General features: G+C 41.8%; 1 protein-coding gene across 1 annotated transcript; it reads right to left on the bottom strand.

Moving 5' to 3' along the window:
* Nucleotides 1–3564: 3564 nt before the first annotated feature.
* On the bottom strand, nucleotides 3565–18487 carry rbx1 (ring-box 1, E3 ubiquitin protein ligase). Its single transcript, XM_060849349.1, has 5 exons — nucleotides 18350–18487; nucleotides 10142–10220; nucleotides 7284–7354; nucleotides 6013–6098; nucleotides 3565–3952 (listed from the first exon to the last, which is right to left on the bottom strand). Exons 1-5 carry the CDS (start codon nucleotides 18470–18472, stop codon nucleotides 3940–3942), a joined length of 372 nt encoding a protein of 123 aa, XP_060705332.1. The 5' UTR covers nucleotides 18473–18487; the 3' UTR covers nucleotides 3565–3939.
* Between the last annotated feature and the right edge of the window lie 292 nt (nucleotides 18488–18779).

An 18779-nucleotide genomic window follows, 5' to 3' on the forward strand; every position in this document is an offset into this window, starting at 1 on the left:
AGAGGATGGTGAGCTGCCTTCTTAAAGTGCTGTAGAAACACCCATACAGCAGTTAGGGAATTCCAGGAATTTGACCCAGCGACAATGTAGGAAGGGTGATATAGTTCCACATCAGGACAGTGCACAGCTTGGAAAACAACACTTTATTTTTAAAACTTCTTTGCTGAGACATGGTCACCACTAGAAAAACCATCACTTGTCACATAACGCTAAATGGCTTGAATTGAGAACCAAACACCAGTGGGATGGGACCATTTGCCACAGCAGATCACCGCCAACGATTAGACACCGCCCATTGGCCACTGAAGATGATTTGCCACCACAAGTAGCATACTTTGAATATTGGTGGTATAAAAAAAATGCCATTATATTGGTTAAGGTAGTGTTTGCATTGTTTCAGGAACAACTTATTTTCATTACAGGTGATTTTTTTTTAAGCTTGTATTTTTGGAATAGGAATTTTTAATATGGAAACAAATTATTAGTAAACTTGGAAATAAGAAGTTTTACCACGATAGTTTTATATATATTTTTGATAAACTACCCAAGAGTGATTCAAGTATTAAGTTTTGACGACATGAACAATGGGGCCACCACAAATAAAGCTAAAAAAGTATAGAGACGCAGACAATAGAATAAAAAAAATTGTTCTTGAATACAGAGAGATTGGAATATCTTAGAGGAATAGTGCATAACTATCAAATGAACTGAAATTTCATTGTTTAATATGAATGTGAGGTTTTACTGCCAATATAAAGATTTTAAAAATATATTTCCTTTTTCTGGTTTAAGTTTGTAACTCATTTTTGTATATAAACCAATAAAATAATATTTATTTTACCTTTTCTTTTAATCAGTATGTAGCATGTAGTTGTATAAACAAAGGGGACTGAGAAGTATGAAAGAACAGACAGGAGGGAAAACAATCCGTGCATATATATATGTCCGGTGGCAAATAGTCTCCAGAGGTCAAACTACCCCAGTGGAGAAACGCTGGTGGTGAACCGGCAGTGGCTAATCATCAGCTGCGAATCTGCCGTGGGGAATCGTCACCAACCTATCACCAGAGACATATTTCCCTCTGCATCCCTACCTGCGTTTCAGAGGCCATTCCCCTGTCAGGTTCACACTCCCCACCAACCCACCCTCCACCCCTAGTACCTTCCCCTGCCACCGCAAGAAATGCAAAACCTGTGCCCACACCTCCGTCCAAGGCCCCAAAGGATCCTTCTGCATCCAACAGACATGCCATCTACTGCATCTGATGTGGTCTCCTCTACGTTGGGAAGACAGGACGTCAACTTGCGGATTGTTTCAGAGAACATCTCTGGGACACCCACAATAACCACTCCCACTGCCTTGTGGCTAAACACTAACTCCCTCTCCGACTCCACCAAGGACATGCAAGTCCTGGGCCTCATCCATCACCAAACCCTAACCACCCAATGCCTGGAGGAAGAATGCCTCCTCTTCCACCTTGGGACTCTCCAACCACAAGGGAACAATGTGGAATTCACCAGTTTCCCCACTTGCCCTACCCTACCCCACCTTCCAACCCAGCACCACCCTCTTGAACCTGGTTCTACCTGCCCACCTTCTTTCCCACATATCTCCTCCACCCTCCTCTCAGACCTGTCACCTTCACCCCCACTTTCATCTACCTATTGCATTCCTAGCTACCATTCCCCAGCCCCACCCACCCTCCCATTTTTCTCTCAGCCTCTCCGGTCCACAAGTCGTATTTTTAAAGGCCTTATGACCAAAACGTTGATGCACCTGCTCCTCAGATGCTGCCTGACCAGCTGCACTTTTCCAGCACCACACTCTTACACTCTGATCTCCAATCCTTACTCCTATGCACGATGAACTCAATGGTCTTTGTTCAAGGCTGACTCCAGACCTCCACTTCTCTTTTAAAATCATTCTCATTTTTCTTTCGTGCATTCCCATTCTCATGTCTCCCGAGACTGCATTCTTGGCTTGGTGCCATATCAAGTTCCACAAAGTGAATTTATGAACATGGGAACTGAGTGAAGGAGACCCTTCAGTTCAGCGACTCTGCTCCGTCAGTCAAGCAGATCATAGCTGATGTGTTTGTTTTCACATTGAAGGCACTACCTTGATACAGAGCAGTGGCTGGAACTGGCCTGCAGTCATGTGCCCATTCCCATACAACCCCACATTAAGATTAGATTAGATTACTTACAGTATGGAAACAGGCCCTTCGGCCCAACAAGTCCGCACCGACCCACCGAAGCGCAACCCACCCATACCCCTACATTTACCCCTTACCTAACACTGCGGGCAATTTAGCATGGCCAATTCACCTGACCCGCCCATCTTTGGACTGTGGGAGGAAACCGGAGCACCCGGAGGAAACCCACGCAGACACGGGGAGAACATGCAAACTTCACACAGTCAGTCGCCTGAGTCGGGAATTGAACCCGGGTTCTGGCGCTGTGAGGCAGCAGTGCTAACCACTGTGCCACCGTGCCGCCCACTAACTTCAGATAATAAATTGTTGGTCCTGCCGCATTCCAGTGTACCTCCAGACAAGGAATCACTAACTGTTGCCAGGTTAGTGCACTACAGGGATCAATACTCACAAATCAAATCTGGTCTTTACCAAGGATCTGGACATGAACATGCATGCTCATCCGGAAATTAGCAGATTTTGAGAAGACTTGTAGCTTAGGTTGAGGTTCTGGATGTAGGTTTGCTCACTGAGCTGGAAGGTTTATTTTCACACGTTTCGTCACCATACTAGGTAACATCTTCAGTGAGCCTCCACCTGAAGCACTGGTGTTATGGCCCGCTTTTTATTTGTGTGTTTAGGTTTCCTTGGGTTGGTGATGTCATTTCTGGTAGTGACATCATTTCCTGTTCTTTTTCTCAGAGGCTGATAAATGGGATCCAAGTCAATGTGTTTATTGATAGAGTTCCAGTTGGAATGCTATGCTTCTAGAAATTCTTGTGCATGTCTCGGTCTGGCTTGTCCTAGGATGGATGCGTTGTCCCAGTCGAAGTGGTGGCCTTCCTCATCTATATGTAAGGATACTAGTGAGAGTGAGTCATGTCTTTTTGTGGCTAGTTGATGTTCATGGTGGCTAGTTTTCTGCCTGTTTGTCCCATGTAGTGTTTGTTACGGTTCTTGCAAGGTATTTTGTAAATGACATTAGTTTTGCTTGTTGTCTGTATAAAGGTGTTTCAAGTTCATTAGCTGCTGTTTTAGTGTGTTGGTGAATTTGTGGGCTACCATGACGCCAAGGGGTCTGAGTAGTCTGGCACTCTGAAAGCAAGCAAACCAACATCCAGACAGCCGGAAATAATCACTGACAGATCAGAACAAGGTCAATCATTGCTTCTGGATGGAGATCAAACACAGCTTGTTGGCTGCCCCAAACCAGCTGTGCTCAAGGGGAAAGGTACTAGGGTGACTGAGTGAGCTAAACATATGGTACTTTTACTTAAACCATAGCAACACAATGGTACAGTTTTCAAGTCAGTCTTTGTCTGAACAGAAAGCTCTTAACCTAAGAAAATAATTACACTTCATCAAAGCAGTCTGTTAAAGATTTTTTTAATTAAATATAATACATAAAGAAAATCCTCATGTTATTCTATCCACAATGTGGAATGGGGTGGGAAAGCAAAACAAAAGTTTGTACAGAGTATGCTCTACACTATTATAGTGAGTACAGTTTTCAAATGGTTACCTTAAACCTAAGGTGAAACATTTGCAACTGCAGAAGGTTAAAAAGACCTTTTTTTTAAGAAACGGGCAGAGTTTATGGTCAAGTCGTTGCTATTTAAATAAACACTCTTCACTTAAAGATTCTGGGAAGGGGGAGCAGGGGGAGTGGAATGCTGATGCCACAGGACAATGCAGCAGGGACGTTGCTAACAGCGAAAACTGAGGTATGATGCTGCTGTTTCCGTTTAATGGCCATACCTGAGGAAACAAAATATTTTTAAGTCATTTTCACATATTATTCAAAACAGTGTCTCAACACAACACATTTGAGTAACTCTTTATGAAGCACTATTAAAATAGCATTAGTATATCCTGCAAAATGAACTCTCTCTTTCTCTCTGAATCTAGAATGGCCAAATCCACAGTGCCAATGCTCAGCTTAAGGAAACACAACAAAATCTATACATTTTTATTCCACCCTGTGACCCTAGCCCATGAACACCCACTTAGAAATTATGTAACTGAGAACAAGCAAATCCTCACTCGAAACACAGGAGGAGGACTAGGCTATTCAGCCACTTTGTGCCTATTCTGCCATTCATTATGGTTACGGCTGATCACACAATTCATTCCTGAAGGGCTTTCACCCAAAACATCGATTTTCCTGCTCCACGGATGCTGCCTGACCTGCTGTGCTTTCCCAGCACCACTCTGGTCTAAACCCCACACAACTCAATAGCCTGTTCTCACTTTTCTCCCAAATCCTTTGATTCCTTTCAGCCTGAAGTGCATTACTCAACTCCTTTGTGAAATCATACAATGTTTTGGCCTCGATTACTTTCCTTGGTAGCAAATTCTACAGATTTACTGGATGAAGAAGTTTCTCATCTCAGTTTTAAAAGGTTTACCCCATATCCTTAACGCAGTGATCTCAGGTTTGGAATTTCCCTGTCATTGAGAACTTCCTGCATCTGGCCTGTTTAGTCCTATTAGAAAGTTATAGGCTCCCATCATTCTTCTGAAATGCAGCAAGTATAATTCTAACCAATTCAACCATTCCTCGTGCTTGTCCTGCCATACCAAGAATCAGTCTGGTAAACCTCGGCAACAAAAACATTTTTCCTCAGATAAGGAGGCCAGAACTGTACACGATATTCCAGTTGAGATAACACCAAGGTCCTGTATGATTTGCAGCCGGGCAAGACCGTTTCTGTTGTCTAATTCTCTCACTATGAAGGCCAACATACCATGTGCCTTATTCAGAACCTGCTTCACCTTGTGACTGATGGAGGACAACACCGAGGTCACGTCGCACACTCCATCTCTCCACTTATAGCCAGGTAATAACAACAACCCACCTTCCTGTTATTGCTACCAAAGTGGATAACTTTACATTGACCCACATTATACTTCAACTGCCATGCATTTGCCCACTCACGCACATTGATGCATCTCTGCATTCCCCTCACAGCTCACTGTCCCATCTGTACATCTGGAGATTTAGTTATATTAGTGAACAGCTAATGATTGCGGTACCCCACTAATCACTTTCTTACTCAGAAGACGACCTGTTTATTCTTACTCTTTATTTCCTATCTGCTGACCATTTTTTCTATCCATCTCAATACACTACTGCCATCCCATGCACTAATTTTAATTTTACACATTAATCTCTTGTGATACTTTTACACAACATCCACTGAGCTCCGCCTCATCAACTCTACAGGATTTATCAGCCTACAATCCCAATTTCCCCAACATTATTCTTCTACCAAGACTGATTTCCTTCCGTTCCTCCCTCTCATGAAATCCTGTTTCCCAACATTTCTACTGTTATCGGTGTTTTCCTCTGCAAACACAGAACCCAAGTGTGCATTTAGTTGGTCAGCCATTTATTTATTCTCCATTATAAATTCACCTGTTTCTGACACTCAATCTTTTTCACTTCACATTTGTATAGAAGTTTTTACAGTCAGTTTTATGTTTCCTGCAAGCTTACTCTTGTATCCTATTTGCCCTTTCTTAATCAATCCCCTTGTTCTCCTTTGCTGATTTCTAAACAGCCCCCACTACTCAGGGCTGTTCATTTTTTGGGGGATTTTTCTGGCCAATTTGTGTCTCTTTATTGGATCTAATAATATCTAAAACTTCCAAGTAGTACTGGATGTAATATGACTTGTATGCATGAATGGGCTTCAATACATTCACCATACAGGATTCTTACTGTTCTATATATTCATGATATTTTGCATATATGTTCAATTTATCCCTCTAAATTCATTTACCAGCCCCACTCCCACGAAAGTAGCCCTACTTACTTCTGGAATTCCCACTCCCTGTTGTCCAAGGGGCAAACCTGTCTGGTCTTCAGCCAACGTGAAATGCAGTGAAAATGGAAGGCATGCTGCAAAAACAGACAGGAGACAGTGAGGCTGAAGGTTAACAGTAGTCGTCACTGGCTCATCCATACACAGAATTCTTAAAGTGGTAATGGTGGCTGCAACGTCCTGCCTGGCTCTCTGACGCTGCCATTTGCTCAGATGCAACATGGTGGGGGCCACAGACCGTAACAGTAATGTCACTGGACTAGAACTTCAGATTGCAGATTATTGAATTCAAATTTCACAAAAATCTGAAATTAAAAGCTAGTCTAATGGCTACCATTTAACTACTTCTGACTATTATGAAAATCTATTAGATCATGAATATCCTGAGGAAATCTGATTTGGGTTACATATGACTCCACACTCTCAGTAATGTGGCTGATTCTTAATGGTCCTCAGGACATTTAGGGGTAGGCAATAAATGCTAGGATAATCAGTGACTCACTAACCCCATGAACAAATAAAGGAGTCAAATGTTTAGGATGTCTAACAGTACAACATTAACAAAAATAAAAGACTTTGGATACTGGAAATCTGGAATAAAAACAGAAAATGTATCAGTTGTCAGATTCATAAGAATTTTTCATTTTAATTATCTGTGATTCTAGATGGATCAGATCCACCTATTTAAATTTGAAAGCCACACATGGTCTGATTTCATTGGTCAAAGTGTGCTCAGACAATTGTCACCTTAAGCAAAGTAACAAGTAATCATGGGAGGTCCTTGGGAACAGTCCCCCAGAGCAGGCAAGATGAATAAGTAACCAAATTTCAGCTTATCACCTGCTCTTTTGCAAAAGGCATTGCAGGATGCAATAGTTTAAAGCCAAAGGTGAAATTATTGTACCATGTGGAGGAACCTTATACTTAGTAGCACCTTCATAATGCAAAAGCATCACAAAGCACTTCACAGGCAATTAAAATGGACTGCAATGTCTGGTGAAACACTGGAAAATCCAGCAGACAATTATTCATAGCAAGATCCCAAGAACAGCATTGACCAGACACCCAGGTTTTGACAACACTGTTTGGAGGAACTATGTCGAGACCTCTCCTCATCTTCCTATTTAACCACAAAAAGACACTGAGAAGGCAGTGTTCTGTCTGTATGCACTGAAGTGGTAGCTCAGATTCTTACATCTAACAACAGCATAAGCTTATGCTTAAAGCCATAAGATAAAGTAATGGAGACACTGGATACTTACATTACACACACCCCAAGCTACAGTGCACTCCTCTGAAGTCGCCGAAGCCTGGTTTGCCTGACATTCTATACCTACAGATCAGAAAAGATTCAACAGCACATTACCCATCCAATTTGGCAGCAGTGCACGTGCTGGCATTCCCTAATGGAACTATATTCGATGACTGTACAAAGCAGGTTCAGTTACCCATTCTGCTGAGTCTTTACACTCAGACCTGGATTCAGGCAGATTACAAACACCACTGGCAAAGCCTGCAGTTGTGTTGCTGCAGCGAGTTCATTCAGCTTTGCAGATATCAGACATCATTCATTTTATTTGTTGAAAAACATCCAGAATATATATTGTTCAAATAGTTCAACCTGAATTTAACCTAACCATAAACTGAGCAGGTACATTGGTTGGTAAATGCTGGATATGACAGTGACACCCACATCCCATGAAAGAATAAAGATCTAATTGGGTTTTGTGAAGAAGTAACAAAAAGGATTGATGAGGGCAGAGTGGTAGATGTGATCTATTTGGATTTCAGTAAGGCTTCCACCAAGGTTCCTCATGGTTTGACTGGTAGCAAGGTTCGATCACATGGAATAAGGAGGACTATCCATTTGGATACAGAATTGGCTCGAAGGTCAGAGGGTGCTGGTGAAAGGTTACCATTCAATTGCCGTAAGATCTGTTGCTTTTTGTAATTTATAAAACTTGGGTGCGAACATAGTATATAGTTAATAAGTTTGCAGATGACCCCAAAATTGGAGCTGTAGTGGACAGCGAAGAAGGTTACCTCCGAGTACAACGGGATCTCGATCAGATTGGTCAATGGTCTAAGAGTGACAGATGGGGTTTAAATTAAATAAATGAGGTGCAATAAATATGAAAAGCAAATCAGAGTAGGACTTATATACTTAATGGTAAGGTCCGAAGGGGAGTTACCGAACAAAGAGACCTTGGAGTCCAGGTTCATAGTTCTTTGAAAGTGGAGTGGCAGGTCGATAGGATAGTGAAGGTGGTGTATGGTATGCTTTCCTTTATTGGACAGAGCATTGAGTATTGGAGTTGGGAGGTCATGCTGCGGCTGTACAGGACATTGGTTAGGCCACTTGGAGTATTGTGTGCAATTCTGATCTGCCTATCAGAAACAGGTGACAGGGGAAAATTTAAAAGGGGCCTAATGGGCAACTTTTTCACATGGAGGGTGGTGCATGTGTGGAATGAGCTGCCAGAGGAAGTGATGGAGGCTGGTACAATTACAGCATTTAAAAGGCATCTGGATGGGTATATGAATAGCAAGTGTTTAGAGGGAAATGGCCAAGTGCTGGCAAATGAGACTCAACATGGATGAGTTGGACAGAAGAGTCTATTTCTGTGCTGTACATCTCCATGACTCTACAAGTCTCACCCCAGCCATTGAAGAGGGGACAAAAACCTGTCGCGTTCTACTTCCCTTGAGGACAGAACATTGAGGGGTGCCTGATCGAGGCGTTTGAAATGCTAAAAGGATTTGATGAAGATAAGGCAGATAAAGGTGGGAAGTCAAATGTAGAACCAGCCATTTACAAGTGAAATCACTAGGCACTGTCTTCCTGCGGAGGGGGAGTGGACATCTGGATCACTCACTCTCTCCAAGACCGTGGGTTGAGAAAGAGTTGTAACTTCCAAGATGGAGGTCGGTAAACATTTGAAAAATAGATCAAGTTTATTACCCTTACAGTTTCCTATCCTTTCTCCAATAAATTATTATAATTACTGGAAGCCCATACATGGGGAAAGTTGTGAAATATCAGGCAAAAGCCAAAATTATGGGAACAGGAGTAGGCCATTCAGCTCTCAAGCTTGTTCTGCCATCAATGAGATCTGGGATGATCTATGGTTAACTTTGGCCCAGACCCCTTAACAGCTTTCCTTAACAAAAAATTCTCTCTAGGATTTAATATTAATAACTGACCCAGCATCCACTGCTGTTGTGGAACAAAGTTCCAGATCTCTACCATCTTTCATGTTAAAGTGCTTCCTGACATCGCTCCGGAATGATCTAGCTTGATTCTCAGACTATGTCCTGTAGTTTTAGAATCCCCAAACACTGGAAATATCTTATCGTTATCAACCCGGTCTTTTCTTGTTAATATCTTGAAGACTTTAATCAGATCTCTTAACTTCCGAATTCTAGAGAAAACCAGCCTAAACTCTCCTCATAATTTAACCTCTGGAGTCCAGATATTATTCTTGTAAACCTTAGCTGCACACTCTCCAAGGCCAATATATCCCTCAGGTGCGGTGCCTAGAACTACTTCCAGTACTTCAAATGATGGCAAACCAATGTTTAGTATATCTGCAGCATTACATTTGCATCCTTGTACTAGATATGTAGTCCCCTGGATATAAATGCCAGTAATTACCCTTCTTGATTATCTTCTGCACCTGTTCATGGCATTTTAAAAACCTATGCATCTGTCCCCTCAAGTCCCTTTAGACATCCACTATATTTAACTTCACATCATTTAGAATGCATCCTAATCTATCCTTTTTTTTGGGTCCAAAACTGATAATCTCACAACTGCTTACAAATTACTCCATCTGCTACACAGTTTTCACCATTAACTGAATCTATCAATACACCTTTGTCATTTTCTGCTATCATCTACACTGTCTACAAAGCTACCTAACTTTGTGCCATCAGCAATTATGGATATATGACTTTGTTTGTCATTATCCAAGTCATTTATAAATGAAATGAATAACTAAGGCCTTAACATGGATACCTGTGGGACACCACTGGTCACATTCTGCCAATGTCAAATGGCTTCACAACATATATTTGTAGTTATTTTCTTAAATTCTGTTTGAGAGCAGCACATACTCACAGAGGTCCATGATGTGATTCCGGCAAATGGCACAGTTATCCACCACAATGTCCCAAGCCCAGAGAGCTACTGCATTCCACTATATCAAAGCACAGGGTTAAAAAATACAATTAAAATGATTTTGGGTCAGGGAGAGTCAATTAATAACCTATTCACAGAAGATTCAAGATAAATACAGGTGAAGGTGGACCTGCAGTTTAACCATCCCAGGAATCCTCTTAAATAATAAAAAGAAAGAGAATGCTGGAGAAACTCAGCACGTCTGGCAGCATCTGTGGAGAGATAAACAGTTACTGTTTCAATTTCAATGACTTCGTCAGAACTGAGACTCCTCTTGCCACATTCAAACACTTTACAACAATTGAAGGGATTTCACGTCCATGACTCTAACTGGCAGTGATGAACTTTCTTTTTAAATCCTAAATTATCTTTATATTTATTAATTTTCAGATTATAATATTCCAGATTAAATCTCTTTTGCACCCATTTATAATCGCTTAAACCTTTACGATCACCTCACAGACACCTCATATTGTGGCTGTATCTTTTTCACTTGTTGAAATCAATGTACTTTTTGTAAGAGATTACTGGCGATTATAGAACCTAGATAGGTGAAGATACCAATAACCTCCAATGGCACATTGTCAAATTTGATACACGATGGTATGACATCTGAACTGGGACTTGTCTTCTCTAGTCATGTGGTCAAACTAACTCTCTACAGTTGAAAGAGAATCTGTCCACTTACGTGGCTTTACTCTGTAGGGAATACCACTGGGCAGTCAGCATAGAACAACTCTCAATATACTTGCCTTGGATCTCAGACAGGTTGAACAGCTTTCAGTCATTTCTAGAATGCGAGTAGACATCCTGAGTAGATTATTTAAAGACACACAACCATGGCAAGAAGAGGCAAAAAGTTTCAGCAACAGAATACAACCATGGTTGAGCACACTGCAAATCTCAAAGGATTACATTTTTGCGTCATCATAACTGTCACAGCAAGCAAACATCACGTGAGCATCTTTGACAAGTGAGAAATTTTCTCCGGTAACTTAAATAGGCCATCTCTGTTCACTTGCTCAAATGCCTCAGTGCAATTGATGAAGGCAATAAACAGTGGTCTCCCTTGCTCACAGCATTTTGCCATTGGCAAAGCCTGATGCCATATCAACTGAAAACATCACTTGGAAGAAACAGAATTAAAATTAATCTTCTTCATTGGCAATCTGAAATGTGAAGACGACGTAGATAGAATTGTCAGACAAATTGTACCTGGCTGGTATCAGATGAGAGAGAGTCCCAACTGACACAAAACTGATTGGCATAGCTTCCGTTCAAAGATCAGCTCACCAAAGAAAATCATTATAAGTTCATCTTGTATGAGAAGAGTTCAGAATAAATGCACAAGGAAGGTGTAAACTTCAGTGCAAGAATCTCATTACTCTCAATATAAAACTCCCTTAATGGGTCAGAATATGTGCTCTTCAGTTAGCCTCATGTATATTGTTATGACAGAGACATAAGAACTATCAATATACCTTCTGTTTTAATTTGCATTTGTACAATTTTATACACTTGTGAGATAAAAGGCTTGCCTGTAAATTATCCAGCTTTGAAAGGAAGCCAGGCTGTGTCTCTTTTTCTCCCGGGTTCCTCATCTCAGAGCAGCGTGTCAATGATAAACCAAATTCCGAAAACAACCATTCATCAAGAACTTAAAGTCATTGACAGAGTCCGAGACTGCTGGTCTCAGGTTAAAATTCTAACATTGCAAGGACTTTAAAGGACCTTTAAAGTGCAGAGCCTTCATTTTTCTTTTCTTGCCTGCATCAGGGACACTTTAATCAAATACAGGTGTAATGTTCTTTTTTATGTGTTTTTATTGTTTTTACTCAGTTTCTTATGTAATAAGATTTCTCTCTTTCACTCAAGAAACCTTAATTTTGACTTTGTTAAAAGATCACACAACACCAGGTTATAGTCCAACAGGTTTATTTGGAAGCACTAGCTTTTGGGGTGCTGCTCCTTCATCAGGTGGTTGACCTGTTGGACTATAATCTGGTGTTGTGTGATCTTTAACTTCATCCAATACTGGCATTCCCAAATCTTAAATTTTGATGAGTATAAATTTTAATTGTAGTGTGATAGCTACATGCTAAAAATAAATTTAAAATTGTTGCGACTGACCAAAGGGAGTTTAAATAATAGCCATCGTAGACCACAGGCTTTCCAAATTAGTTGCTGGATAGATTGCATGAAGAGTTTACCTATTAGTAAAAATAACACAGGATGTCTGGAGAAAATGAGGGAAAAATGGACATAAATAATTTGTGCAGCAGTGAGCTCCCTTTTGCTGTGCTCTTAAAGCATCTTATTCAAACTGAAAGAACGCTTTCCTAATTCTGATTTCAAGACTCTGCTTTGTGTTGCTGTGAGAGTGAAAAGTCATATTTTCGTTGATGTGACATTGAGGAGACACTCCCACTGCAGCATCTAAGTATGCAAATGCTTTGTATACCATAAAACGTTGAACGCCAACTAGTTCAAAGCTTACGCTATCCCTCAACTCAATTTTCAAGCAGCTCTTAAAATAACCCCAGAAAATGTCACATTGTTTGCAGCCATTGGACAAACCACACTTATGAAAACATCATAACCAGGCGGGAAATAAGTGGAGAATCTCAAAATATTCAGTAGACCTGCCCGGATCAGTGGAAAAACAATTTGCCATTTCAGGCTCCAAATTAAACGTGATATCAATTCCAAATACTTGCGACACTTGAGAAGAGGGTCACTGCTGACTAATTAGGTGTGGAAACCCAGGGAGAGCTTTCATAGAGTCATAGAGATGTGCTGCACTGAAACAGACTCTTCGGTCCAACTCACCCATGTCAACCAGAAATCCTAACCTAATCTAGTCCCAATTGCTAGCATTTGGCCCATATTCCTCTAAACATTTCCTATTCATATACCCATCCAGATGCCTTTTAAGTGTTATGATTGTACCAGCCTCCACCACTTCCTCTGGCAGCTCATTCCATACATGCACTATCCTCTGTATGAAAAAGTTGCCCTTAGATCTCTTATAAATTTTTACCCTCTCACCCTAAACCTATGCCCTCTAGTTATGGACTCTCCCACCTCAGGGAAAAGAACTTATCTATTTACCTTACCCATGCCCCTCATGATTCTATAAAGGTCACCCCTCCATCTAACTAATGTCCTGTACAGCCACAACATGACATCCCAATTTCTATACTCAATGCTCTGAACAATAAAGGTAAGTATACCAAATGCCACCTTCGCTATCCTATTTACCTGTGATTCCACTTTCAAGAAACTATGAACCTTCCCTTCAAGGTCTCTTTGTTCAGCAACACTCCTCAGGACTTTACCGTTAAGTGTATAAGGCCTGCTCTGATTTGCCTTTCCAAAATGCAACACCTTACATTTATCTAAATTAAACTCCATTGGCCACTCCTCAGCCCGCTGGCCCATACGATCAAGATCCCATCGCACTCGGAGGTAACCATCTTCGCTGTCCACTTCCCCTTCAATTTTGGTGCCATTGGCAAACTTTCTAATTGTACTCCCCATGCTCGCATCCAAATCATTCATATAAATGATGAAAAGCAGTGGACCCAGCACCTGTCCTTGTAGCACGCCACTGGTCACAGGCCTCCAGTCTGAAAGGCAATCCTCCATCACCACCCTGTGTCTTCTACCTTCGAGCCAGTCCTGTATCCGTATGGCTAGTTCGCCCTGTAATCCATGAGATCCAACCTTGCTAATCAGTCTACCATGAGAAACCATGTTGAATGCCTTACTGAAGTCCAAATAGATTACGTCCACCGCTCTGCCTTCATCAATTCTCTTCATTACTTCTTCAAAAAACTCAGTCAAATTCATGAGACATGATTTCCCATGCAACAGGTCATGTTGACTATCCCTAATTAGTCCTTGCCGTTCCAAATACATGTAAATCCTGGCCCTCAGGATTCCCTCCATCAACTTGCCCATCATCGATATCCAGCTCAGCAGTCTATAGTTCCCTGGCTTTTCCTTACACATTTCTTAAATAGTGGCACCACATTAACCAATTTCTAGTCTTCCAGCACCTCACCTGTACTATCGATGATACAAATATTTCAGCAAGGGACCAAGTGCTGGAAAAGGTTAGGCAGCATCTAAGGAGCAGAAAATTTGACGTTTCAGGCAAAAGCCCTTCATCAGGAATCATCAGACCTTTGCTGGGAACCGTCGATTTTCCTGCTCCTCGGATGCTGCCTGACCTACTGTGCTTTTCCAGCACCACTCTAAGCTTGACTATAATCTGCAGCAACTACAGTATCCACTTCCATCTGTCTCAGCAAGGGGCCCAACAATCACTTCCTTAGCTTCCCACAGAGGTCTAGGATATACCTGATCAGGTCCTGAGCATTTATCCACCTTTAATGTGTTTTAAGATATCCAACACCACCTCCTCTGTAATAGGGACATTTTTCAAGATGTCACCACCTACTTCCCCACATTCTATACCTTCCAAGTTCTTCTCCGTAGTAAACATTGATGCAAAATACTCATGATTTAGAGGTGCCTGTGTTGAACAGAGGTGTACAAAGTCAAAAATAACACAGCACCAGGTTATAGTCCAACAGGTTTATTTGGAAGCACTAGCCTTCAGAGTGCTGTCCCGTCAGGTGGTTGTGGAGTATAAGATCGTAAGAGACAGAATTTATAGCAAAAGTTTACAGTGTGATGCAACTGAAATTGAATACTGAAAAAGACCTGGATTGTTTGTTAAGTCTCTCATCTTTTAGAGTGACCATATTGGTTTCACTTCTTTCATATTTAAATCCCAGAAATTTTTTTTTAAAGTTACATTCTCAAGTGAGCTTTAACAATAGGTGCCATTTCGGCACAGACAATGCATTGGAGGTGTGAGTTGCCCTCTGTGAGGCTGTCTGCGCACTCTGAAAGCTAGTGCTTCCAAATAAACCTGTTGGATGATAACCTGGTGTTGTGTGATTTTTAACTTTGCAATATGTTCGTTTAGTATCTCCTCCATTGCCTGCAGTTCACACATAGACTGCATTGCTGATCTTTCGAGTCCTATTCTCTCCGTAGTTAACCTTTTGTCCTTAATGTAGTTAGAGAATCCCTTTGGATTCTCCTTAACCCTATTTGCTGAAGCTTTCTCATGTCCCCTTTGTGTCCTCCTGGATTTCCTTCTTAAGTATATTCCTACGGCTTTTATACTCTAAGGATTCACTCGATCTCTGGTGTCTATACTTGACATATGCTTCCTTCTTTTCCTTAACCAAAACCTCAACTTCTCTAGTCATCTAGCATTCCCTCCACCTACCAGCCTTGCTTTTCACCCTAACAGGAATTCTTTCCTTAATATACGTACAAAGCAGCTAACTATTTTATATTAAAATTCCTTTTCCCAATTCATTCCTGGGATGCAAACATCAACAAGTTCAGCATTTACTGCTCATCCCAAAATCCCTTGACTGAAATTGGTTAACTTGGCAACTATTTGAAACTGATCCTAGTTTATTCCAGTTTCTGTCGTCATCTCCAGTCCTATAAAATCCTGATCATTGCAGTTCTCCACTGTTAATCACTCCTACATCACTACAGCATCAGCAGCTATGCAGTTCATAAAACTGTCATTAATAAATCCAATAACAAATTCAGTCTGAAGGTATTTAGGTATAACATTGATGTGCTGTATTTAAAGGGATGCGGGTACATAAGGGACAAAGGAGTAAAAGGATATGCTGATAGAAGGAGATAATAATAAAAGTTAGTTAGTACATTGGTATAAGTGCACCGGGCAGCCCAGACTAGACTACACTACACTACAAATGTAACATAGGTGTGTCAGTTAAAGACTGAATGACCAATTGCATATGTTTTTAAACAGGCCAAATGGGTATTGTTAAAGACTGCATTCACCGCAAAATGTTTACTCTTAGGCTACATCTAAATTGAGAAACTCCAAGGGAATATTTAAATACTTTTAGGGCAGTAGATTTCAAGCTATTTTGCAAATGACAACCTCAACTGTGCCGCATATGCAACGAATCAAGTCATGAGAACTGCCTTTTGAGACTGCACCCAGTGGCAGCACCACAGCCCAGGCAGCAACCAGTTTTACCCTGCTCTTCTCTAGTACTCTCTCTGGTCAATAGCTGCTTCATTTCTGTCACTATGAACACTAGAGAGCTAAAGCCTCAATATTCACTAACTGCCATACAATTGGTTTCTTGCCTGTGCAGAAGCACTTCAACTTACAATGCTTGGTCCTGACAACTATGCCCTCAATGCTGAACCATGGCATGACTGAGTCAACCTAGACACTGCAGAACAATCTGGGATCCAACATCAGACCCTAAAGACTAGAACCTATATTTCTCCTGCTTCTTGGCCAAGATCCCAAATGCAAGAGCTGAACTGGCTCATATGAAGTCATGTTTTAAAAAATTAATTCATAGAATGCAGGCACCACTGTTTAGGCAAGGATTTATTGTCCATCCCTAACTGCCCACAAGGCAGTGTCAGCCACATTGGTGTGGATCTGATGTCACAAGGAGGTCAGACCAGGTAAGGGCAGCAGTTTCTTTCCCTAAAGCACATTAGTGAAGCAGATGGGTTTATCCAACAATTGGCTATGATTTCATTCCCTACAGTGGGGAAAGAGGCCACGAGGCCCATTAAGTCTGCACAGACCCTCCAAAGTGCATTCCACCCAGATCCAACCCCTCCCAGTCTAAACCATAACCCTGCAATTCCCATGGCTAATCCACCTACTGCACATTCCTGGATACTGGGCAATTTAGCACAGCCAATCTAGCTAACTGCACAACCAGGAGGAAACCAGAGCACCCAGACAAAACCCACACAGACACGAGGAGAACGTGCAAACTCCACACAGACAGCCAGAGAGTGAAATCAAACCCAGGTCCTTGGCACAGTGAAGCAGCAGTGCTAAATTGTGGCCACTTGTGTTGCCCATTATCCAACTCTTAACTCTAATTCTTTAAATTATTTAATTGAATTTCCACAATCTGTCATGACAGGATTTTAGCTCAAACCACTGGAACATTAGGAACAATACCACTTGGCCATTCTCTCCAGGCATACAAAATAACATTTATCCAAGTTTTTAAAAAATTAACATTTATGTATTTGTGATGTATTGTCTTGATCTATAATACAATTGTTAATTCTATATATTCATTGCCAAAATGCTATTTGCCTTTGCCCTAAATAATTTGAGGTAAGTGTAAACAACGAGAACATGTCTGTAACTATCAAATGTATGCAAAAACATAGGCTACAACCCTTCATGACAAGTTAGCTTCTGAATGTACTTGTGCCCTTTAAAATGGAGTCAATGATTTTTTAAACTCATTAAGACAGTTTTAATAAAAGCTGTAATTAAAGTTAGCTCTCTGGGATAATGAAATCCACAGTTGAGGACTAGAAATATTTCACTTTTTTTTCGCCACAGACTAGTAGACCTGCTGAATTTTCCCAGCAATTTATAATAATTTTCGTTTACAAAGTAATTCTGATTTTTATTGTTCAAGCATATCAAAAATGAACACGCGTATGTGAGCGTAAAATGAATTGCTGGCATCTGGGCAAGTTAAAATAGGACCGTTCGGGAAGATACCATCAGGAGCGCATAGTGACAAATCCACACCCGCTCTTCTGGACATCTACCCTCCTCGAGAGGCATGTGTAGCCAGCGGCCTAATCTAGGTGAGAGAGCCGTAATGACAAAGCAGCAAGCGAGCAGGCTCTTGTGCCTCTCCAGGTGGGGCAGGGAGCACTGGGGGAACAGGGCCCTGGCTGGCGAGAGGAAGAAAGGAGGGCAGATCGGCTTGTGGCGGGGGAAGGTGGGTGGAATATGACTTAGGGAGAACAGAATCACTAGGGGCTCAGGGGATTATAGACCAACTTGGGGAGAGTGGGGGAAGGGAAAAGAGCGGGGGAGAGAAACAGGCAGCCGTCCACAATTTACCCATTCCTCTTCTGGTTAGTTCACAACCGCCATTGGTCAGTGGGCACTGCCATTTAAATCGTCACATCCGGTGTATTTCAACCGCCGAATTTTCAAACAACACGTGTTTCAATACTCTGTCTGCTCTGTTGGTAGCGGTATGGATCCCACATCCCAGCAAACTATACCTTTTTAACCTCAAAGCGCTTCTTCCCGCCGCTGTTGGTAGAACTCGGTACATCCACATCCATCGCAGTCGCCATTTTGTCTGCCTTCAGCCGGCTGCTGCACGTTGCTAACCAATCAGGCATAGGCGTTTTTGCGCATGTGCATTTGTGATGTGCGACGCCTTCTCGTTAACGTCCCGCCCACTGAGCGTCACTAGGGCCACGACCACAACCATACTTAACCCCGCCTCCGCCCCTGTGGAGGTGGCAGGATTCCACTAAGCTCCGCCCCACCCGTCAAATCGCTCCGCGCGCACACCTCTACCGTTACGAAGCCCCGCCCCTTCCCAACACGTTTATGGGACGGGGCTACGCCCACTACGCCGCGTCTAGCACCTCCTCCTGCGGCCGTCACCCCATCAAATCCCAAACCACACACTGACACACGACC

Source organism: Hemiscyllium ocellatum, chromosome 33 (genome assembly GCF_020745735.1).
Source record: "Hemiscyllium ocellatum isolate sHemOce1 chromosome 33, sHemOce1.pat.X.cur, whole genome shotgun sequence".
In the NCBI taxonomy this organism is placed as follows: Eukaryota; Metazoa; Chordata; class Chondrichthyes; order Orectolobiformes; family Hemiscylliidae; genus Hemiscyllium; species Hemiscyllium ocellatum.

Coding starts and splice junctions, on each gene's coding strand:
- rbx1 (XM_060849349.1), bottom strand. CDS start 18,472: ATGCCTGATTGGTTAGCAACGTGCAGCAGCCGGCTGAAGGCAGACAAA. Junction 10,221..18,349: donor AGCGCTTTGAGGTTAAAAAG/GTATAGTTTGCT, acceptor GCTTTGATATAG/TGGAATGCAGTAGCTCTCTG. Junction 7,355..10,141: donor GAATCACATCATGGACCTCT/GTGAGTATGTGC, acceptor TCTGATCTGTAG/GTATAGAATGTCAGGCAAAC.